At 43.6% G+C, this 24,504-nt stretch overlaps 2 protein-coding genes and 1 non-coding gene across 6 annotated transcripts in view; 1 reads left to right on the top strand and 2 right to left on the bottom strand.

The window, feature by feature from the left end:
* The window catches only part of UBAP1 (ubiquitin associated protein 1), a 61,182-nt gene extending 60,293 nt beyond the window's left edge, over nucleotides 1-889 (top strand). For both annotated transcript variants that reach the window (XM_078436736.1, XM_078436737.1), the window contains one exon: nucleotides 279-889. In XM_078436736.1, the coding sequence (XP_078292862.1) occupies nucleotides 279-419 (141 nt within the window). In that variant the 3' untranslated portion in view covers nucleotides 420-889. The remainder of the gene's footprint in view (nucleotides 1-278) is intronic.
* Nucleotides 890-1,261: 372 nt separating this feature from the next.
* The window catches only part of KIF24 (kinesin family member 24), a 74,596-nt gene continuing 51,353 nt past the window's right edge, over nucleotides 1,262-24,504 (bottom strand). For all 3 annotated transcript variants that reach the window (XM_060609471.2, XM_060609472.1, XM_060609473.3), the window contains 7 exons: nucleotides 22,689-22,810; nucleotides 21,705-21,810; nucleotides 14,149-14,220; nucleotides 11,331-11,440; nucleotides 5,405-7,630; nucleotides 4,164-4,257; nucleotides 1,262-3,319 (listed from right to left, as the gene is read on the bottom strand). In XM_060609471.2, coding sequence (XP_060465454.2) covers nucleotides 3,179-3,319; nucleotides 4,164-4,257; nucleotides 5,405-7,630; nucleotides 11,331-11,440; nucleotides 14,149-14,220; nucleotides 21,705-21,810; nucleotides 22,689-22,810 — 2,871 coding nt within the window. In that variant the 3' untranslated portion in view covers nucleotides 1,262-3,178. The remainder of the gene's footprint in view (nucleotides 3,320-4,163; nucleotides 4,258-5,404; nucleotides 7,631-11,330; nucleotides 11,441-14,148; nucleotides 14,221-21,704; nucleotides 21,811-22,688; nucleotides 22,811-24,504) is intronic.
* Nucleotides 12,518-12,590, bottom strand: TRNAK-CUU (transfer RNA lysine (anticodon CUU)). The gene has a single exon. It is a non-coding gene; the product is annotated as a tRNA-Lys (tRNA).

Genomic DNA, 24,504 nt, shown 5'->3' on the forward strand with positions numbered 1-24,504 from the left:
CTGGGTTCAGTATCCTGCCTTGAGTGTGGATTTTGGTTAGTGGGATGCAAATGAGACAGCAGGAGTTGGAACTGGGCATAGTTCCTGAAGGATGATAGGCTGTGGCATCAGCCTGTCTGCCTGGCTTCCTCTACAGCCCCCTTGTGCTTGTTGGGGGACCTCATGAGGCTCTGGCAAAAAATGCAGACTCCCCCAAGCAGCCCCCTACATACACATTCCTCTACCCTACTATGTGGCCAGACCCCTTTCTTCAATCTTTCTTCTCTTTTGTCCTTTAGATGATGGAGTTTCTTCAGTTAATGAGCAAATTTAAGGAAATGGGCTTTGAACTGAAAGACATTAAGGAAGTTCTGCTACTACACAACAATGACCAGGACAATGCTTTGGAAGACCTCATGGCTCGGGCAGGAGCCAGCTGAGACCAGGCGCTGCGTAGGCCCTGCCATGGAACCACCCCCGCAGGAGGCCCTGAGGATCCCATGTGTGGGGAAGGAGAAGGGACACACTTCCCGATTTTCTTTTGGGGGTGGAAGGTCAGGCGTGGAGACTGTGCTTGCCAGTCTGAGCTGGGGAGAAAGTAGGGAAGATTTGGGCATGTGAATGCCTCCAGAACTGCTCTGGCTCCTTCCATATTAAATGTATTTGTATTTTGAGAAGTGACCTTCCCACCTTGGCCCTCCAGAGAGACTTCCCTGGTCCTTCTGGGGTCTGTTTGTCCTCAGCCGAAACCTGGCCCAGCTGCCAAAAGGAGTCAGGAAGAAGGGGTGGGAGGGCCAGACTCTGCTGCTTTAGGGCTAGATGCTTCCCTCCCCTGCACTGGTGGACTGAACTCTGATCCAGGTTGAGTGCAATTGAAAGGTTCTTCCAGGGTTTGTTTTTTTTTTTTTTTCTTTCAACAAAATCTTAGTGTTACACTGGTTCTGCAATGTCTCTGAGGTGCAAAAAAATGCCCTTTTCCCCATGGGGCGCTGAGTTTGCCTCTTCTGCCAGGCAGTTACCATGCTTCCCTGCCCCAGCCTGTTTCTTTTGGCTTGGTTTGGACCACAGTCCTCTGCTACCCAGGATTTTAGAGCTCCCTTCTCTTGGAAGCAGTTGTTGGTTTAAGAAATCATCAGCCCCTTCCCAGCACATCGAGTGGGGAGAAATAGGCTGCAATTTAGTAGCCCAGCACTAACTCCACCTCAGTTCTCCTTGGAGAACAGCCTCTCCCTCCAGCCCCCTGCTCTAGGATGACACAATGAGTAACACCTAGTCATAGAAATCAGTCTCTTTCGTTTGTTTTGTATTATGTTGTTCATCATTAAAGATCTAAATACAAAAGATATACAGTCTTGAATCTAAAGTAATTTGCTAACTATTTTGATTCTTCAGAGAACTACTAATAAAACTCTAAAAGGTATGTTCTGCTGTGATAATTTATTGCCAAGTGCTGTTTTACTGAGGGGTTGGGGTGGGTGGTGAAGAGATTCCTGCTTAGATTTGCTGCTCATGAAATAGGAGCTAACAATTTTCTGTCTTTTTAGTACTTTCTTCCCACTGTAGGCCTTTGGTACCCAGAAGCTGGCCCTGCAGTCTGCCCTGGGTTTTGGTTTGCAGAGGCAGACCCAGATGAGGATCTGTTACAAACCTGATGTAGCTCAGTCTCTGGAACAAGGACATATGCCTTCCTGCAAGACTGTGGAGGTGAGACAGGCTGGGCCTGTGGTGTAGTCACTCAGAAACGAGGAAGTACCTTTTCCTGTGAGAAGCATCAGGCATTTATGTGCTGTGTGCCACAGGCAGAACTGGATTCAGACTGTTTCACCAGCTCTCAGTGGTGCTGTTGTAGCTGAGAGAACTAGATTCCTCCCTGAAGTTTCTGGTCTTTATACTTAATGCCATCCTGCAGTCCCTACCTTATGCTCATGGCTGGGAATGGGTCTAGTATTTTGAGTGATCATGTGAGGAGAGACTGCAGTCTTTTGGCCAGGAAAGAGGCCGCCCTCTAGTGCTCAGATCAGGCAAAGGGTGGCAGGGCTGCAGTGTTGTTGAAAGCCAGTTAATGCTTCTATCCTCTTAATTAAGCCTTCCTTTTAAAACCTTACAAAGGTATCCTTTCCCTGTAAGAAATTGAAGATTCACACATTATAGTGGGCATCTGGGCCAAGGCTGTGACACATGAATCTCAAGTTTGACCCAGGAGGCCCTAGTAAGTGATGGACCAGTTTGTATTTGTCTTTGTCTTGAGCCTCTTCCTGATGAAAAGATACATAGCAAGGAGGACTCATATGAAGGGGTGTGTAAAAATTCTGCTTCAGATTCTCAAGACTACTGACTGGAGCACTCTGTGCCAAGATACTACTAAACACAGGCTCTTGAGGTAGTAGACAGTCAGGGTCATGTTAAAGTTAACACTAGGAGATGGACTTGCCTGAGATCCTCCCCTTCAACTTTGCCACGAGAGGGTGTGACAGGTGAGGACTCAGGAGCCAGGAACTGCCTGCCACAGGAGCATGGGTGCTGTTAGGGCTTATAATAGGCCAGTCATCCAGCATAAGGCAGAGATGGGAAAAGAATAATGCAGTAATATGAACACTCCCTTCTGTGTCTGGATTGCAGGAAGGGAGGGGAACTGGGGGTATAAAGCCTGTCCCACGTATGCAACCTAAAGCCCAAACCAGTCTCCAAGGGCTGATGGGGCAGAGCTCACCGAGCCCCCACTACAAGCCACCAGTGTTTTAGTTTTTGGCTAAGTCTTGAAGAACAGAATTCATCTAACAAAGCCCCTGAGTTCAGCATGTTTTCTTCTCCAGCTTGTGGCCTTTGGCATTTACATTACCACTGACCTCATCCTCTGAGCCTTAAATTCAGAAACATCTACAAGGTTATTAGACCCAAGTGTGTTTCCAGACAAGAGGTCAGTAAGACAAATTCTCTTCTAGCCCCAAAGAAAAGGGAGGGGCATATTGTTTTTTTTAGGCTGCTCTGTCCTTCCTTACAGATGGCCTTGTGCTTGAAATTGAGGGACAGAGTCTTGGTCCTGAGAGAGGAGCTGGGGCCCAGTCAAGGCCATGTGTGGCTAGGGAAAGGGTAGCCTGAGAAGGATCAGGGAGTGGGTCTGGTATCTGCAGGGAGGACCTGGCAGAGGCCCCTTCAGCACAGGCTCCCGAGCTGCCATCACCTCATACTGGGTCTTACTCTAAGACACCATTGTTCTCTCAGGGGCGGTGGCTGGCCTGTGGCAGGCCAGATATAGCTGAAGCTGGCTCCTCAGACTCTGGATGCACTTGGATTTCAGAGCCATGATTTCATCCAGCTGGGTCACAAAATCTTCAAAATCCTGAGAAAGGAAACAAAGGACAAATGGAGCTTTTGCTAGCCTTCTCTCAGGATCTGCTTTTCTAGTCCCTTCTCTTGCAAGTTTTCAGAGCCCAGGTCCATCCTTCAGCTGGAAAATCTGCAGGAGAGTCACTATGGCACAGGGTGAGGCTCATTTCTCTGCATTTGAGAAACTTTTTTTTAAGATTTTATTTTTAAGGGGCACCTGGGTGACCTGGTCCATTATGCATCTGACTTCAGCTCAGGTCATGATCTCAACAGTTTGTGGGTTCGAGCTCCACATCAGGCTTTGCGCTGACAACACAGAGCCTGCTTGGGATTCTTTTCTCCCCCCACCCCCTCCCCTGCTCAAGCTTGCGCGCACTCTCTCAAAATGAATTTTAAAAAAAGGTTTTTATTTTAAAGTAATCTCTACCCAATGTGGGGCTCAAACCCACAACCTCAAGAGTTGCATGCTCCACTGACTGAGCCAGGTAGGCACCCCTGCATTTGAGAAACTTCTATGAGAGGTATTCTACAGGACAGAGGGTTGTTTTTGTGAAAGTACCCCTGGTTTGCATGTGGTAGGTCACTTACTGTCACAGGGAGGGGCCCTAGCAAGTCAAGAAGGCAGAATGGCACAGGATAGAGGCTGGAAACATTTTAGCCTGGAAACAGGGAGTGTAGTACCATCTCTCACCTGTCCTTGCGCCCCCCTTGAGCTATGTCAGAGGAATGGCACAAGGCCTCCTAGAGTAGGATAGCAGACCTTATCCCACACATAACTGCAGCAAACAAGGATGACCATCAAATTACCCACAGGCTAATTCCCAAGAGTCCCTGAGGGTCTAGCCAAGGCCACTTACATTAAGAGCCAACTGGCTCATTAGGGTCTCCTCCTTGAAGCCCAGTTTTGCCATTTCATCCAGCTGTTCCTGGTGTGCTCGGATGACCACCTGCCTGGAAACACCAGAGGGGACAGTGTGATCCTCTGGGCCTTCCATCTCTCTTGGGCAACTTTTGGGAGCTGAGAGCCTTATTTCCAGGCCTTATTTCTGCCCAAAGTGGTCAAAGCTTTGACCAAGGCCAGCTCACCATCACCTCCTCCCCTGTCACCTGTTCTTAGGGCTTATTTAGGCACTAGAGTATACCAAGAAGATACCACGAAAGAGGCACTTCTCAAGCTGTCCCTGCCTCCCCAGCTACACTGAAGGACAGGGATGAGTGCTCTTTACAGGAGCTGCCCATAGCTTCCCTGCCAAAAGGTTCAAGGCTGTGACCACTGGAGGTGACACACTTGGCAGGAGGTAGAGCCTGCTGTTTTGCCTGCCATCATCTCTCCTCCCTGGGCGTCCAGGGACCAAAGCAGGGGGTTTGAGCTAGAAACTGGAGGATCTGCCAGGTTCCTCTCACCTATGCATCCCTGCACGTCCTTTTCTTTGTCCATGGCCTTGGCCTGGAGCCAAAGCGAGCAGCAGGCACACAGCCGGCCTAGATATCAGGAGCCCTAGCAAAGGGCTGTAGCCTCTGTTCCCACACACCCACCCTGCCCTCCATCTCCCAGCCTCTAATGCTGAGAGGGGCCCTGCTTGATCCCTCTGCCTTTTTTTCTCTATGCCTCTGTCCCATCTCTTTTTGCTGCACCATCTACAGCATCCTTTGGGGAAAGCAGTACAAGCCACTAGTCCCTCTGTTTTTGATCAACTTCACCATTTTGGAAGGTGGCCAGCCTGTCTTGGTTCTGCGGGCACAAGGCTACAGCTTTTGCATCTCTGGGCGGCACTTCAGGAATACAGACCCGACAGAATGAAGAGGATTCTGAACTTACCACAGGTGACAGATCCTCCTTTCTCCCACTCAAGTCCCAGCTTTCCCAGACTCAGGGTTCATCCACCCTGGTGGGCCTGCTCCCATACATTTTATTCTTGCTCTCCATGTCAGGTGCATCTAGGCAAGCTCCCTTGAAAAGCCGGACAAAGCCTCTCTAGTCGTAGAATAGCTCTGACACTGAGCCAACAATAGCCATTCCCAGGACAGACAAAACGTTAACCTGGGGTGGAAGTAGGGGTGCCGGAGGGGCTCGAGTCTTGGGGAGTGTCCAACTTACTGTGCATGCCCCAGGGTGAGCTGATGGACTTTTCCTGCCGTCTCTGGAGAGCAGCTGGCGATCAGGGGAGAGCCTGGCCTTGCTAAGCATCTTGGGATCAGCCTGTATTTGAGCCATATGACGTCTGTGTTGGAGCAGGACAACTTGATGGGGTCTGTGGACAAAGTCAGCTCCTGCCAACCAAGACCTGTTGGATGTTTTCTTTCCTGGACCCAGGGCTGGTCAGCCATATCACTACTTTCTGTTTGTGGGGTGAATATAGGCCCAGGGTGGGGTCCTCCAGTATGTATGGTGGGGAAGGGCTTTCCTGGGAAACCTTGGGAGCTGTTCAGCTCTGTGTCCTTAGCATCAGCATCATACTGCTGGCTACCCACATGTTCCTGGGAGAAGAGAGCAGTCTCTGTGCTCTCGCAGACCCCTCCTAGGTCGGCCTCACTTGTAGGTAGCTTGTCTGGGGGCTGCTGACGGATGGGTGATGGGGACAGAGCTGGAAGACCACCACTAGGCTTATTGTCAGGGGGAGATGATGAGAGCCACAGGTGCCCAGTTGCCGAAGAGATTGGCAGAAGTGCCTTTTGATCATCAGATGACACTGTGTGGTCCACAGCTGGTCCCCCTGTGTCCACTGCCGCTAGACTATGCACAGGCCCATCCTGGGCCAGCTGCTCCAAGGAAAGAGAGCCCTCATTGTCTGTGTTTTCCAGGAGGGACACAGTGAGGGGAGCCATCACTCCAGAAGCATATTCAGAGCATGTGCCTGATTCCCCTTTAGAGTCGTCGTCTTGGTATGCGTAACTGTTCTTTGCTGTTGGGCTGTCTTGTCTGACTTCTTTCAGAGGTGTACTGACTGTGTCTCTTTGGTCTGGAGATCTTGCAACTGCGATGTGGGATAGTGAGAAAATGAAACCATCTGCCTCCAGGGATGGTGAAGTACCCTCGGCCTGCCCAGGAACCTCACTTCTGAAGGCATTCTGTCTGAGATCAAAGGCTGGGCTTCCACCTCTTTTCTGGCCATATACAAACTCTACCTGTGAGCAGTAAGGCTTCTCTGCCAGGTTGTCTCTGGGAGAAGGTGCTGAGGAGGCAGAGTCCTCCTCTCTGCTCCAGTCCAAAGGTAACTTACTTGGGCTGTGGCCACGATTAAGTGCTGCTCTTCTGTGGCTTGTGGGGTCCCTGGAGTACATCCAGCTTCCAGTTAGACACTTCTCATCACCATCTGTCCTGGGGTTAAAAAGCAGACTTCGCTGCCTTTCAGCCACCTGCTCCTCAGGTCCTTGTTCCCTCTGATGAAGGAAGAATGAACCTTCGCTATTCTCTAGGGTGTTTCTCTGCTTTGTGGTTCTCTGACTGGAGACATGTGAAAAAGAATCTTCACTGAAATCGCTGTCATCAAGGTCCTCAGTTTGGGCTCCATCCTGGCTCTCAGAGTAAGAGCAGAAGGGAGGAGGGGTCTCCTGGAGCTGCCCCTCTAGGGGCCTGTACTGGCATAAAAACCTTTCCAGTGGTTGGTACTTTAACTTCTGCTGGAGGAGAGGCGGCTGCTGGAACTGCTGGTGATAAAAGCGCAAATGTTCCTCCCTCTCCTTCTGGTGTGGAGGGATGTCTGTCCGAGCTTCAGAGGCAGACCTGGCAGGTGTGCTCCCCTTGCTGCCCTGACTGTATTCTGCTAAGTGGTGGAGGTTGCCAGCGGAGAGCTCAACTCGTGACACAAGCTGCTTCTGCACTGGCTGCACAGTCTGTACTTTCTTGCACTTGGAGGGCAGTTTGCCATGCACCGGGTCTTCTCCTGGGCCGGGGGTCCTGCTTCCCCACCTGCGGGCAGCTTTGTGGCTCATTTGAATTTTCTCAGAGCACAATGAGGCAGACTCTTCTCTTTTTTTGACTGAATGTCCAGACCGTGTGGCTCCCTTCACAGGGCTAGTCTGAATGACCCACTCTTGGTGAAGACTCCCTCTGGATCCACCCCTTTTACTGGGAACTTTAGGTACAGGAGCAAAAGGGATATTGGGTGGGCGGTTTGCCAGAGGATGAGCCTTCCCTCTCATGGAGCCAGGAGCTGCTGTGAATGACTGCTGAAGTCCCAGCTTGACTTTTTTGGGAGAACACTTATCCCCTGGCAGGGCCACAGGGGAGCTCTGGATTCGTTTTGGAGAAGAGTTTCCAGAGGTCCGATTTCGACTGGTAGCTGAAGCACAACATTTAATGCCTTTCTTTAGTTCTTTGACCCTGTAAATTACCATTTTATGTTAAATGTGTATTCCTGTATGCTCCTTAATTCCTTTTCTATATTTTTTAAAAACCAAACAAAAAGTATTACAAAAAAGACGAGTGTATTCTCTGAGGATATAAGCATATACCTAGCATTCTATGATCAGAAGTTTTGGAAATCACCTCAGTCCCACGGGATAGGCCAGAGGAGCCGGTCTTGGAACTGCACTACATCCATGTAGGGCCCATGCTGTACTTCTTGAAGGTGGACCAACTCAGGAGCCTGGTGTCTACCACTCACCTGCCCACTTTTCCTGCAGCCCATCTCCTTTCAGGCTTCTCTAAGAAAATGAATTCCCTCAAACTTGCTAGAACTCAGGAAGCAAAACCTTCTGGAAATAAGCAGGCTGTGCTAATTCCACTAAAGGAAAAGTGACCTGTCTATTCCTAGGGTTTCTCAACCTTAGCATAGTGGTATTTGGAAAACCAGATAATTCTTTGTTGTGGGGAACTGTCCTGTGTTGTGCCCTATGGGATGTTTAGCAGCATCCTTGGCTTCCACCTACTAAATGTCAGAAGCACTTCTAAGTCATGACAATCAAAAATGTCTGTAGACATTGCTAAATGTCCTGTGGGAGGCAAAGTTGCCTCCTAGGTAGAGAAATAGAGAACCGTGCTCTATTCCACATGGGAATTTTAGAGAAGATGGAAAAGCCAGAATTAGGTCTCTGCTAGGATTTAGTTGTCAAGTTCAGTCTCTTACTCTGTGATATTTAAAAACACTGTAGGAATTTATAATTACAAGGTGACATCAAGTAAAAATGTGACTGTCCAGTAGTTTGTAGATTCTTCATTAAAATCCCTTAGGAGGTGGGGTGTCCAGCTGGCTCATTCGGTGGAGCATGCGACTCTTGATATCAGGGTCATGAGTTCAAGCCCCACATTGGGCATGGAGCCTACTTAATTAAAAAGATATATTTAACAATCCTCTAGAAGGGAGTACTACTTCTACTTGGGGGCTCCCATAAAATGTCTCTTCCATTATTTTAAGTTTATCCATTTATTTTGAGAGGCCGAGAACATGAGTGGGGGAGGGGCAGAGACAGAGGACTCCGCACTGCCAGCACAGAGCCTGATGCAGGGCTTGAACCCATGAACTGTGAGATCATGACCCACGCTGAAACCAAAAGTCAGATGATTTAACTGACTAAGCCACCCAGGTGCCCCTCCATTGTTTTGGTTTTAATCCAATCATTACTGGTAGCCAAATGACACCTGGTCATTTCTGAAAACCAAGATCGTAAGTCTGACACTGAGACTTCATTTAAATCTTACCTTTAAGTCTGAGAGCCAAGGAAGACAGGCAACATAGCTAAGCAAAGAGATGTAGTATGTGGCTAAAGACACACGAATTGTATCCACGGGCCTTTGTTTAGGTGTTGCAGTAGGACATACAAGCAACGGGCTGAGAGGTGCCACGGTAAGTCTAGATGGTTCCATATTACTTCCTATTATAAAAATCTTAAATATTTTAGTTTAATTAAGAGAGAAACACCAAAATTTCTCACTAGGAGTCACAGTAAATAACTATAGACAGCTGAGTGCCAGAAGGAATCCTACAGGTAATTTGGTCATTGATGCTAACTGCTTCCAGTGTACTTTTCATGTCACCAAAATCACAACTATCAGTGAGCTCTTCTGATACATCTATTAGAACTATGGAACTTTATTTCTGGACTACTTAGCAACATTCTTCTAGGCCTCATTTAAGCACCTAAAATAAATGGCTTTCATTTATTTTTTTATTTTGAGAGAGCGAGCGAGCACATTGAGTGAGTGAGGGGCAGAGGTAGAGAGAGAATCCCAAGCCCCCTCCTTGCTCTCAGCACGTAGCCTAACTCAGGGCTCTGTTTTATGAAATGTGAGATCATGACCTGAGCTCAAATCTGAGTTGGATGCTTAACCAACTGAGCCATCCAGGTGCCCTTCATTTATTTTCAGTAATGTATTAGACTGCTTCAAATGAAGAGAATTCTATTATACTTTTTCCATTCTATTTAAAGCCAAAATTATTTCAAATAATTTTGCAATTATACTTAATACATCCCCTATGAGAAAGGGTTATTTTCATCTTCCTTTACTGAGTCACTAAATGAGGAGATGGTCTTGTTCTCTGCTTCTAATGATGAAGTTATTAGTCTAAGCAATTGATAACAATGTCTGTGATTTGGAGAGTGAGTGGGGTTATGAAGCAAGTTCAGCTTACTGTTAATAACTGTTGAAGCTGGGTAATGGATACATGGGGGTAAAGAATTTCCAGCCATACTGGGTTTTTGGAAACAAGTTTGGATCATCTCGTATCTTCTATCTGATCTCAGTTCATGAAGTAGCCTTTCCTCTAGCAGTGCTAGTGAGCAGGCATTAGGAAATCATGCAATAAAAGAAACCTATTTTGGGGACCTATTAGTATTACCATTGGTTAAATTAACACATAAATTAAATTAACATATTGAGTAGTCACTGTGTGCCCAGCATGTTGGTAAGCCCTTCACACATATTATCCTCACTGATTCCATGTAACTGTTGTATGATGTAGATGCTAATATCCCCTGTCAGATAAGGAAACTGGACCCAAAACTTATGCCCAAGACCACTCAGCTATTTTGAGGCAGAAGTAGGATATTGGCCCAGATAGTCTGGACTCCAGAGCTCTTGTAACCACTGTGTAAAGTATCTCTCCTATCTAAATGAGCCGGTACACAGAGTGCCTCACCCTGACACACAGGAAGAGTTCCTCCTTTCATTCACAAATATTTATTGTGCGTCTACCAGGTAAAGCACTGTCTGAGCAATAGATATGGTAGAGAAAAAGATAAGGTTTCCTGTTTTCACTGAACTTAAATAATACCTCACTTTTCCTTCCCAATGAATTTCATAAAATGCCATGGATACTAAAGATTCCTCAACAGTAGTAAAAAAAAAAAAAAAAAAAAAAAGAAAAAGAAAAGAAAAAAGAAAAGCTTTCCCTCAAATAGTTTGTTAACCTTGGAGAGGAGACAGCTTCTGGGAGACCACAGAAAAAGATGTAAGACAGGACCAAGCAGCAAAGCAGCCAGAGGAAAGAATGGAAATGGTAGCGTCTTCATCCATGGTAGGAAACATATGTGACCACAGAGTAAGACATGGGGTGGGGTTGGGGGGACCCTGGCAGATACCAAAGTCACCCCAAATATATAGTCAAAGGTGCTGGCTTTACCACCAATTCCCAATGAGCCCTTTTAAAATTCCTGCCCTTCTCTGGGTTCAATTTATCCTTCTGTAACATGTTATATCTGGGTTGCTCTCTTCTGGACCTACAAAGTTCTAAGAGTCTCTGCTTTGACAAGTAACATGTATTCTATCCCTTACGATTAGGGCTGAGGCTAGCAGGAAGAAAACCTTGAGCCTTCAACTCCAAAGAAATTTCATTTCCCAATAGCCATTTAAAAATCACCAATGGAGTTGTCTCCTGAACCGGGGAACGTGTCCTCTTCCTCTTGTCACATTTACACTTGTAAAATGGCAAGGCCTACCAGGTCCCATTCTTCAAATGACCAACTGCACATTCCCCTTTGGTACTAGGATCACTGCCTCAAGAACAGGCTTCTGGAGCTCAAGATCAGACCCCTATGTGTGTATGAGACCTGTACACACGACCTGCTACCTGAGAGCAACTCACCGGTCAGCATAACGCAAGGTATTCAGAGTGTGTTCAGTGGCCACGTGGCTTGGCGAGATGTTGGCAATCATGCATGTTTTGGCATCACCGATGAAAGAATCCTTCAGGACCTGTCCAAAACAGAAGTCAGGTCAACGAAGTCAACTAACAAGGGGCATATTGACTACTTATTGTGGGCAGGACACTGGGCCATAGCTTCCCATCCCCTACAAAAAGGCAGTTTACAAAGAAGAAATACAAATGACCATGTTAAAAAAAAAAAAATGGTACTCACTTCACCACCAAAGAAATACAAACAAGCCATTAAAAATACTAATATTTTTCACCCATAAGATTAAGACTCATGATGCCTGCCCTAGTGAGGGTCCAGGGAAATGGGTACTTTTCTACATTGCTACACTACTCATGTAGCATGTACCACGAAGTGGTACTTCCTTTTGGGAAGGCAGTTTGGCAATATGCATGAAAACATAAAAAAAGTGCACACTTCCAGAATGTTATCCTAAAGAGAACTGCTCAATTAAAAAAAAAAAAAAAAAAAAAAAAAAAAAAAAATATATATATATATATATATATATATATATATATATATATATATATATATATATATAGGATATGCATTACAACATAATAATAAAAATTGGAAAATCTAGGCATTTATAAGTAGTGAACAAATTGTTAACTGAATATAATGCAACCATTAAAAATAATTATGTGGGGCACTTGGGTGGCTCAGTTGCTTAAGCTTCTAACTCTTGATTTTGGCTCAGGTCATGATCTCACAGTTCATGAGATCAAGCCTCATGCCGGGCTCTGTGCTGTCAGTACTGAGCCTGCTTGGAATTCTCTCTTCCCACCCCCCTGCCTCTCTGCCCCTTCCCTGCTCGTGCTTGCACTCTCTCTCTCAAAAATAAATGATTAAAAAATTATGTATAGCTGTACTTAGGTACACAGGAAGATCTAAAACTTAATCTGAGTGAAAAGGCATATTACTCCATAACTGTGTAAGTAGATCTACATGTAGATATATGGACAGAGAAATGTCTGGAAGGATGTCCACCAAAACACAGCAGTGATTATCACTGGGAGGTGGGATTTTCTGGTACCTCCTACCATCTTCTTTGTACTTGTATATATGGTCTGAATCACTATTATTATTTAAAGATTTTGTTTGTAAATAACCTCTATACCCAACATGGGGCTTGAACCCACAACCCTGAGATCAAGAGTCACATGCTCTACCAGCTGAGCCAGCCAGGTACCCCTGAATTATTTAATTAAGTAGGAACACATTTTCTGGGGATGGTGAACTTGTTTTAAAAAATAACCGATCCAAGGGGCACTTGGGTGGCTCAGTGAGTTAAGCATCTGGTTTCAGCTCAGGTTATGATCTCACAGGACGTGAGTTCGAGCCCCATGTTGGGTTCTGTGCTGACAGCTCAGAGCCTGGATCCTGCTTCAGATTCTGTGTCCTCCTCTCTCTCTGCCCCTCCCCTGCTCACATGGTCTCTTTCTCTCTCAAAAGTAAACATTAAAAAAAAAAATAACAGAACTAATGTCAGAATCACCCATAAGAAAGGTTTTCTAAGCTTCTGGCTGAAATGTTTGAGAAGACACCATCTAACCAGTTCCGACTACTAAGGAGTTATGTTATAGGTTCTGCCACAGGCCCTGTGGAGCCATTAGGATAGCTGCACAGACTGAAAACCTCTCCCAAAATACAAAGATCTCATAAACTGCCTTCTACCCTAGTCAGTTCTCCACTGGGCACAGGACTTGGTGCAGAAGGGAATCAGAAGCACCCATAACTGCCTTCACAGCAGTTTATATGTAGGTAGACCCCTCCACGGGCCACTTTTCTATAGCTATTACAATGCTGACTTACTAGCATTTTCTGTTAATAAAGCACAGTTTCATGACAGAAAAATGGAGGAAAAAATTACCTATAGTTTTAACACTCAGAATAATCAGTTAATACATGCAGAATTTTTTTGTGTAGTTTTTGTCTCATAACATATTTTTATACTATAGATCTTGGTCATCTTTCCTATCAGAACCTGTCAAAAATCTAGCTCATCCGGGGCACCTGGCTGGCTCAGTTGGTAGAGCATGTGACTCTTGATTTCAGGGTTTTAAGTTCAAGCCCTGTTGGATATAGACATTACTTAAAAATAATTTTTTTTTTACTTTTTTTTTTTTTTTTAAGAGAGACAGCACATGCACACATGTGAACAGGGGAGAGGAGGAGAAGGAGAGATACAATCTTAAGCAGGCTCCACACTCAGTGCAATGCCCGATGCGGGGCTTGATCCCACAACCCTGGGATCATGACCTGAACCGAAATCAAGAGTCAGACATTCAAGTGACTGAGCCACCCAGGCGCCCCAAAATAAACTCTTCAAAAATACATCTATCTCATTCTTTTTAACTCCAGCTGTTATTTTTTATCTTGAAACACTAGTCTAAGTCTTACAGCTAAGAAAGTACTTAGTACAACTACACCAACCTCCCTTCAAAGGCTCAGAGACTCCACTAAATAAAAAATATTTCTTTATATTAGAAATTGGCAAAAAGCTGTTGAGTGATGACCAGAAGAGCACCACTGCCCCGAAAATGCCCAGCTGCCTCCCACCACAGGCATCTCTGCCCGAGGATGCCCCTCTCTACCTAGAATGAGCTCCTGGAAAGAATGTGACTCTTTCCTTCCCTGGACCCCCAAGCTTGGCATCATGCATTGCTGGCAGTGGATGCTTTGCTGAATGAACAAATGAATGAAAGAACAAGTGAGAACAAACTCAAAGCTCACATTTAACTTTACCTGAGTTAATTTGCTTTGCCTGAAGGGAGTGTGGCTGTGTTCCTGATCCAATGCTCGGATACATTCCTTCAGCTGCAGAGTAGAATAACAACAAACACATCATATATCACATGCAAAGAGAGAGTTAACAGATCAGACTTTTCTTAAATAAGCCACACTCAGGCAATCCTCCAAAAGGAAGTCAAATGCCCTGGTAGTTTCTTGTCCAACAAGAAGAATCAAGCTAGACTGGGAAACAACATCTTGTGCTATCTGTGTCTAGTTAAGGGCCACCCAATATAAAGGCTGTGATCCTAGAATTAGCCCTGATAGCAGGGAACAGACAAACCAGGTAACTTCCCACAAGGCCCAGAGTCCAAGCTTATCTGGTGGCAGTTCTGGCTTGCCACCTCCCTTTTTCTCATCTCCTCTTATACTATTATCAGCTATGGATGTGCTGAAGTAGAGAGAATATCTACTTGACTCCCTCAACCTCCCTGCTCCCACATGCATACCTATAGGTGTAGATTCAAGTGTAGACTCAGATAAAAGTTTTCTGAGTGGGACAGAAGAAATTCTAGAGTCAGAGCTGGAAAGGAACTGGGAAATCACCTAAGTCTACCTTCTCATTTTATTTTTTACCTTCTTATTTTAAAAAGGCAGGGACTGTGTCCCAAAGGCAAGGACGTATCACTTGCTCCTAGACATAAGCCCCTCAAAAAAGTGCACATTTGAACATCACTAGCGCTCAGAGATCCACATATGTAGACCTCCAGGGGTAACATACTCATCAGAAAGAACAGAACAGCAGGGGTGAGGGGAACAGGAGGAGGGAGAAGAGATCTCCTATTTCTGAGTCATGTACCTAGGTTAAAATAAAGTAAATGTAAAGGAAGGGTGGAAAGAGGATGGAAGGAATCCTTGGAAGTACCCATGCTGGAGTTCACCAAGAACAGGTAATTAGCCTTGAGAGTTTGCTATGGCTGTTCTTAGTGGCAAATATTGAGGTCCACAGCTAACTCCTCTCTATCCAAAAAGCTGCAGTATATAAGAGGGAACAAGTATCCTCCACTTTTTGAAAGTTCAGGTTATGCCATTTCACTTTTATAAAAGGCCTACATTAGTACCTGTCTGTGCTAACTAAAAGAAATTTAAAGAGGATTTTCACTTTTATTTTAAAAGGTGAAAAGTAAGGGCCCCTGGATGGTTCAGTCAGTTGAGCGTCTGACTTCAGTTCAGGTCATGATCTCACAGTTTGAGTTCAAGCCCTGTGTCGGGCTCTTGTGCTGACAGTTTGGAGCCTGGAGCTGCTTCAGATTCTGTCTCCCTGTCTCTCTGTTCCTCCCCCACCCGTGCTCACACACGCTTTCTCTCTCTCGCTCTCTCAAAAATAAACATTAAAGAGTAAGGTGAAAAGTAAAAATAGTATTCAGCGTTTATTCTGCAACAAGCCTTTACAGGTGCAGTGCGTGTACCCTGAGCGGCAAGAGTGGTACCGTCCAACTGCTTCCCAGGGAAGTACATTCAACATCTCAGCAGAACTGTATTTCCATCTGTGTTTTATTTATTTAATTTAATTAACTAACTTAGTATTGAGAGAGAGCGAGCAGGCGGGGGAGGGGCAGAGATGGGGGGGAGAGAGAATCCTGCACGCAGGCTCTGTGCAGTCAGCGTAGAGACCAACACAGGGCTGGAATGCAAAAGCTGTGAGATCATAACCTGATCTGAAATCAAGAGTTGGATGCTTAACCAATTGAGGCACCCAGGTGCCCCTTATCTTTTAATAGTTTTTTCTTTTTTTTAAGTAAACTCTAAGCCCAATGTGGGCCTTGAATTCACAACCCCAAGATCAAGAGTCACATGTTCCACTGACTAAGCCAGCTAGGCTCCTCGATCTGTGCTTTATTTTGATTTAGTTTGTACACCCATTAGCAAGATGTATCTTAAGGTATCAGAAAAGCCGAAGACAGGCTATTTTTGGCATTTTGGGAATGCACACACTTTTCCCATATAAATTAATGGTAATCACTTCTTTGCCTTATGCCATTTTGGCTTACAAATGGTTTCATGGGAAAATTCTATTTTCAGATAGAGAAACCTATATAAGGGAATTTCCTCTTTTATTACAAATACCCCAAACTTGAGCACTAGGACAGTTCTCCAAAAGGGACAAACAGGTAGCCAAATCCTGCCCCTGAGTTACACCTGCCCCTTACATACTCAAATCCAAGTGTGGCCACCAATCCCTATGAGTCCTTGAGTCCCTTTAGCCCTGTTGAATCAGAATGGGAAGTATACTTTATTAAACTTATTAAGGGAGAACTAAGGGGAATACCCAAGAAGAAAATAAGGTGTACCTTTGTGTACCTTACAAAGCACACGATTTTTAAAAATTTTTAAAAAATGTTTATTTATTTTTGAGAGAGAGAGAGTGCAAAAAGGGGAAGGGCAGAGAGAGGGAGACACAGAATCTGAAGCAGGCTCCAGGCTCCAAGCTGTCAACACAGCCCAACACGGGGCTTGAACCCACAGACCGCGAGATCATGACCTGAACCCAAGACGGATGCTTACCCGACTTGAGTCTCCCAGGCACCCCAAGATTTTTTTGATAAATATTTTTAAAATTTTTATTTATTTTTTTAAATTTTATTTTTGTAGAGAAAGAGAGCACAAGCAAGAGAGAGGGACAGAGGTAGAGAGAGAAAGCCTCAAGTAGGCTCCATGCCCAGTGCAAAGCCTGATGTGGGGCTTGATCCCATGACCCTAGGATCATGACCTGAGTTGAAAATAAGAGTCAGATGCTCAACTAACTGAGCCCCCCTGGTGCCCCACAAAGCACAAGATTATGATGCTGTTTTTGAAGGCTTGTTTCTAGGCTCCTTTGCATGCTCCTGCCCTTGTGAGATAGACATAGTCCAGTCTCAAGAGGTTGTATGACTTCACATGGACTTCTTCCCAGATTTTATACTTGATTCCTGGACCATAATTTTACATATGAGAATCACAGATTTGTAGCTAGAGAATATGGACCCCTGGCCAGTTCACTTAATCCATCTGAGTCTTAGAAACTTAACCTGTAAATGCTATTGGTTCTGGGGCTCCTTTGAGAAATGGTTGATTACAGGGCTAGGGCAGGGAAAGCATAAAGATGAGTGTGTGACATCTTATAAGGCCAAAAGGCAAGGATATGCTCAAAAATGATGGGGGATGAGGAGCCTGGGTGGCTCAGTCAGAGCCTGAGACTTCGCCTCTGGTCATGATCTCACGGTTTGTGAGCTCGAGCCCCGTGTCAGGTTCTCTGCTGTCAGCCCAGAGCCTACTTCAGATCCTCTGTCCCTCTCTCTCTCTGCCCCCTCCCCTGCTTGTGCTCTCTCTCCCTCTCTCAAAATACATAAACAACAACAAAAAATGATGAGGGCATATATATCAAAATGATACAGGAGCCAACTTGAAAGAGCTCACAATGGCCAAATCTGGGACAATCTGAGCAATAAAATAATGATAGAAATGTATTATAATCTAGCAAATAAAAGAAATATCCATTTACTGTTATAATCTAATAAATAAATTGGAGAAGAAGGATAGCTCTTACAGCAGAATTCCAACTAATTAATGTAAAAAGAGTGATAGGAACAGTAAATCCCACCAGGTAAACACCACAATAATAATTGTTGCAGATTAAGAATCATCAATGGATGCCAAAATTAGGCAGCAAAAGTGTGATGTAAATAGGATATCTGCATAGTTTCAAAGTATCTCCCCATAAGATATTTATTAATTACAAAAGGAAAAATGGTAACATTACGGTGGAGAAACCTAGCACAAACCACCTTAAGTGATCAAAGTGAACATCATCAGTAGTAAGACATACTGATTTCATGCACCACCTGATATGATCCACCAAGAAGGACACAACTTATGTGGTGTTCTTGCTAAAAATTCTTTACCTTGATCGAATCTGAGAAAACATCAGATAAACCCAAATCCACAGACAATCTGCAAAATAAAAGGCCAGCACTCTTCAAAGGTGTTAAAGTCACAGACTTTAACAAAAACTGAGGAGACTATGAAGACAGAACAACTAAATGCAATATAAGGTCCTGGACCCAAAAAAGGACATCAGTGGGACTACTGGTGAAATTAAAACAAGGTCTGTAGATTAGTTAATAGTATTATTATTACTTTTTTAAATATTTAAAACTTTTATTTGAGAGAGAGAAAGAGGCAGGCGGGGGGGGTGGGGGAGAGAGAGTGAGAGAGAGAATTTCAAACAGGCACCATGCTCAGCACAGAGTCTGACACAGGACTCGATCCCATGACCCTGGGATGACTGAAATCAACAGTTGGACATTCAACTGACTAAGCCATCTAGGCACTCCTTTAAAATTTTTCTTTTTTTAGTTAACAGTATTATAACCAATGTTAATTTCCTGATTTAGAGCATTTTATTATGGTTACATAGGATGTTAATATTATGGATGCTGGGTGAAGGAATGCTGGGCATTTATTTTTGCATCTTTTTGTAAACTTAAAATTATTCAAAAATTAAAAAGGTAAAAACAGATGCTCTCTCACCTTTCTAGCCTTGCAATTTATCCTTCATGAGGCCTAGAAATAAAGTACCTAGCTAGAGACTTCAGTTCTGGTCAAAAGGACTTAAATAATATGGAGGAACACAGGCAGCACTGTAGAGCTGCAAAAAGGAATAAGGAAGATCTTTATATAGAACCGTGTAGGGAGCTCCAGGATACTGGTCAGGGAAAAAAGCAAAGTGTTTACAGTATGCTACCCTTTTGCTTCTGAGAACAGCGTTGAATACATATATATTCAATGTACTGAATGTATGTGTGTGTGTGTGTGTGTGTGTGTGTGTGTGTGTGTATGTGTGTTTATCAAGTGACTTCGCAACACAGTATTAGGACTACACATCCCTAGCCAGATACAACTTAAGAGTGAAAAAGAAACTGCAAAGAAATATTAATTTGAATTCAGTAATCACATTATGAGTAGTGTTAGGATTATTTTGAAATGTATACATACTGAAGTAGAGCTAATAAATTAATGTTAGGAACTAAGAATTCTAGCATAGGAGAGAAGGGAAATATAAATTCAAAAAAGTTAACCAAAACCCTTGTAATCTTAATTTTGAATTAATTTATTAGTATGAATCCCTGATCTACCTTACCCTTTCAAAAAAAAATCTATTTCCTAGCTCTGTCTACTAACCCACTTATGGTATAAGCACCCCTAGGGCCCCTTAATGGTCTCTAAATGCCATTTCCTTCTAAAACCAAGGCTTGTTGAAGAACTGGCTGATTCAAGGTCTGGAAAAGGAAACGTACAAGATGAGCCTAGATTATCTTGTCATACCAGAAAGCCAGGAAGCTATTTGAGACTAAGAGGGCTGGTCTAAAAAACAAAGGAACATACTTGAAAAAGCTCCCACTGGCCAAATATGTACAATTTAAATAGCAAAAAAAGAATAATGATTATAATGAGTTTATAATAATACAAAAAAAAAGTAAATAACAAACTCATTGGTCATGTTTAGGTTACTAGGACACCAGTCATTCTGCAAAATGGTGAGTGAAGGCAAAGAAGCAAGAATTTATCTGGTCTCTACTGTATGAACTAGATTTCAGAATCAGACAGTTGAGGGAAAGTTCTTTCCAGCTAATAAAGAAGGAGTATTAGAATATCATCATTTTGGAATCTCTAGTAAAACAGCAGATATAGGCGATGCTCATCAAAGGCTGCTAAAACCACTCAATGAAAAAGTCTGATAGGAAACTATAATGGAGGAATTAAGCTGACACTTGAATTTTTCTCAATTCTTAAAAAATCACAAAGAGAGAAAAGCAGACATTCTGTACCTCCTGACATGTTCCTATAGGAAATCTAAAAACTACCCATGAATTCTTGTCAAAAAACAGAACCTCAATCTCATCAAGCTTCTAGAACAGTGCTTTCCCAATAGAAATGTTAGCCACAAGTGCAAATCATACGTGTAATTTAAAATTTCACATTTAAAAAAATGAAATTAATCTTTTTTTAAGTTTATTTATTTATTTGAGAGAGAGAGAGAGAGAGAGAGAGAGAGCGCACGCGCACGCATGCGCTCATGAGCAGGAGAGGGGCAGAGAGAACCCCAAGCAGGCTCCACGCTGCCAGCGCAGAGCTTGACACGGGGCTCAATCCCACGAACTGCAAGATCATGACCTGAACCAAAACCAAGAGTCCAATGCTTGGCCGATTGAGCCATTCAGGCACTCCAAATTAATCTTAATTACATGTTATGTAATCCAATACATCCAAAATGTTATTTCATTGTGTAATCAATATGAAAAATATTAATGAGACATTATGCCTGCTTCAAGATCCAGGGTGTATCTTATACTTAGAGCATATCTCAGTTCAGACTGGCTATGTTTGAAGTGCTCAATAGCCACATGTGGCGTAGTGGCTACTGTACTGTACAGCACAAATACAGACCTTAACCACTTTACAAAAAATAGAGAGAACAGAGTGCCATGTTAAACATCAACATGGGGATGCAGTCAACCTAATCCAGAATGCAGGAAATCTTATAGGACAAGTGACCCTGTTTTCTTGAACAAATACATTGATATTAAAGAGAGAGAGAGAGAATGGAAGAACTGATATGGAATAAAAGAGACTATCAGAAATGATCCAAGGGTCCTGTTTGCATCTTGATTTGAACAAACCAACTGTGAAAAGCCATTTATGGGACAACTGGAGGAAGGATAACATTTACTAGATAATAGATTATATAACATAATTATTTCTTTAGGTGTGATAATGGCATTGCAGGTATATTTAAAAGAGTATGAGCCCTCATCTCCTTGACATAATGAAATATTTGTGGAAGACGTGACAGGATGACAGGATTTGCTTTACAATAATCCAAGGGAAGGGTTAGATTTTTCACATGTTGAAGCTGGGTGCAAGTATTTGGGAGGTCATTAAATGATTTATTCTACTTTCGTATGTTTGAAAACTTAATACAATCTAAAAATTTGATGAGAGGGAGAAAGCTTACCTAAGTTAACCATTTAGCAGCTGCAGAAATACTTGTGTGTTCCTTTGCTGAGAATCTGATTGGGCAGCCTCTGCCCAATTCCAACCTTGGAATTCCACTGCCAGACTCTAAGAGCATGCCCTTGCTCTACTGATACCACCCAGCCACCCTCACCCACTCTGGCTGCATGTAAAGAGGGGCAAAATCTCTCAGGAAGGATTTTTAAAAATTTTTAAGTTTTTGTTTATTTATTTATTTTTGAGAGACAGAGAGAGAGAGAGAGGGAGGGAGGGAGAGAGGGAGGGAGGGAGGAAGGGAAAGAGAGGGAGGGAGGGGCAAGGGCAGGGGCAAAGAGAGTGGGAGACACAAAATCCGAAGCAGGCTCCAGGCTATGAGCTGTCAGCACAGAGCCTGACACGGGGTTCGAACTCATGGACCATGAGATCATACCCTGAACTGAAGTCGGACTCTTAACTGACTGAGCCACCCAGGCGCCCCTCAAGAAGGATTTTTAGATTAAAGTTGTCAAACAACTTACAGCCAGAAGACTCTGGTTTATTTCTGCACCTTCCATCTTTGTCTGTCTATCTGAGTCTCTGGCGTCTGCTGCTCTTTCACTGCCAGCCAAGTCAATAAAAGAGATCCTAGAGAAAAGACACAGCAAGGATAACTTCTTTGGGGCTTTGGTTTATTTTTACAACAGTCAGCATTTTGTGGCGGCAGGAAGAAATTAACACTGGCCCATCCTCAGGAAAGAAAAGACATTACTGTCAGCTTTCCAAAAGTATTTTAAGATCCTGATCTGTCAGCTGTTGATAGCACTGTTCACTCAGACACTTCCATTGGTTTTAATCATTTGTGAGAAAGTATGACTAAAATTAATAAAACATTCTTCCCCCCACAAAAAAACCCCCACCATTCTTCCCATAAAGCTAAATGACTGCAATGCAAATCACGTATGTGACCACTTAGATAATTAAACAGAAACTTCTGTGGGCTGCTTTCCAGCCAAAAAAAAAAAAAAAAAGAAAAGAAAAGAAAGTTTAAAAAAAAAAAAAAGAAAAGAAAAAGACTCATTACTGAGAAGTGAGATAGGCTCATCCATCAGTGTGGCAGAGTTTGCTAAGATAGCACCAGGGAAGCAATGAATGTACTCAATTGTCTTATGGCTTCTTTCAAGAAGGCTAGATTAATTTTCTCTCCCCCCTCCCCTTTTTTTTTGGCCTGTAAGCTGAGATGCATTTCCTACTATTCCTTTACTGATACTGTGTTTCATGTTAGAAGCAATCAATGTCCCTTTTAATAACTTAGGCTTGACCAACAATAGGTCATTACTTCATGGTTAATCAACTGATGGCACTTTAATACAATGATTTATTTCAGGGCTAACAACTCTACTCTGTATCCCTGATATTTATTAAAAACTCCATGGTGGCAGAGTGTCCTGTTGTTGATAACACATATTTCAAAGTCACGTTACGGAAAGGCAGACAATGCAGTTCCTTGCATATTTCCAGCTCACCTGCCAAATGTCCTCTTGGCTGAATCTTTGATCTGAATTTGGATGATAGCATGGGAGCGGGAGGAGTCTGCATTAACTCCAGTGGCCCCAGTGCTGCGCTCCTTGCTGCCTTTCAGAATCACCTGAAAATAAAATCCATAGGGTGATTCCCCCAAGAAATAAAAAAGCCCTCTGGTTTCTAAGAGTTGGCTGAGAGCAATAGAGACCAGGCATATACCTTTGTCAGTACACTGCAGTCATTTTCCTTCCAAGCAGAAAGCTGCCTAAACATTAAATCATACAGAGTAAGTACCCAACAGCAATGCAAACAATGTGGAATACTCACCTTGGGGGAGAACATTTAATAGCTGAAGAGCTAATTTACTTCTTGATCTCATAAACTCTTTTTTATATCTTTGATAGATTTAGCCTGACTACAATCTCCAGGGCATGACTTGTCTCCAAAGCAAGGTCCCACAGTAGCCATCTATCTTAGTAACTAAAGCAAAGGACAGAAATGTGTGTCACAGAATGACTAATACACAGGGAAGAAAAAGAGGGAGAGAGAGAGACAGAATCCCAAGCAGGCTCCACACTGTCAGCCTGTCAGCTCAAAGCCTGATGTGGGGCTTGAACTCACAAACCACGAGGTCATGACCTGAAATCCAGAGTTGGCTGCTTACCCTACTGAGCCACCCAGGTGCCCCTAGAATTGTATTTTAGAATCAAATTTAGAATATTTTAGATGCACTCATTTTGTAAATAGCTTGCTAAAAGTGTAATAGGTCTATCCGATGAATCTTTTTATAAAGAGAAGAACCTGTTAATTTATAACACTGGACTGTCAACTGCAGAGCTAGTATGTTACTGCTAATTAGAAATCATAAGAATGACAGTAGTAGTCCCTTACACTGGGTGTGGCAGGTCCCCCTGCCCTGCACTGCTAACTAAGCTCGGATGCTGGCTAGGCTGCTTCAGGCACATCTGTAACTGAACCACCTAGTTCAAATGTACTTCTTTATCCTGGCCTCTCTCCTGTCACTCTGACTTCGTGCGTACATAGACTAATGCAAGGATGATGTGTAATGTTCTTTTTATCAAACTTTTCTTTTTTCTCTATTAGAAAAGAAAGACATGCTTACTGTGGAAAACTTGGAAAATGTAGGAAAACTATCAAGAAGAAAATATATACCTCACATAAATCCAGAGTTAACAAGATTCTGGTGTATTTCCTTCTAGTTTTAGGGTTCTCACACCTCTTTTTGTTTTTTGCCTGTTGGTTTTGGTCTTTTACAAGCCCCACGAAGAGACAGGGGAGATCCTTTAAATCTCTACATCTGTATAAACAATATGCTTGATAAGGGAAGAAACAGAGAAGTTAGTGACTTACCCGAGGTCACATAGGTCAAATATCGTCAGGCTAGGGATAGAAGCCAGGTGGCCTCTGCCACGTGAGAGTAATGATGCTAGGGACACACAGCTGAGAAAGGCCTCAAGGCCACACTAGCTAGGCACAGCGGATACAGACAGACGCTTAGAGGATGGTTTGTGGTTCACCCCCAGGGAAGTCAAGAAAGGTTGGCTTCTGGGGTTCTGTTATAAAGTTTTACACTTGGTTTTTCATGCACCTTGTCCACCTTATCCATCATGATGCATTAGGTACCTGTGAGTACATCCCAGAAAACCTAATGTGTTGAGGATACCTTTCCTGACTAATGACTTTTAGGGAAGGCATGAAGGATTTCTGGTTCTGGTTCAGTTTCCTCAGCTTCAGAAACAGGCTACAATCACCATGCCTTTCAGAAAGTGAAATAAAGCACCTGGGCTCTGATGAGTA

This window comes from Panthera onca, chromosome D4, assembly GCF_046562875.1.
Source record: "Panthera onca isolate mPanOnc1 chromosome D4, mPanOnc1 haplotype 2, whole genome shotgun sequence".
In the NCBI taxonomy this organism is placed as follows: Eukaryota; Metazoa; Chordata; class Mammalia; order Carnivora; family Felidae; genus Panthera; species Panthera onca.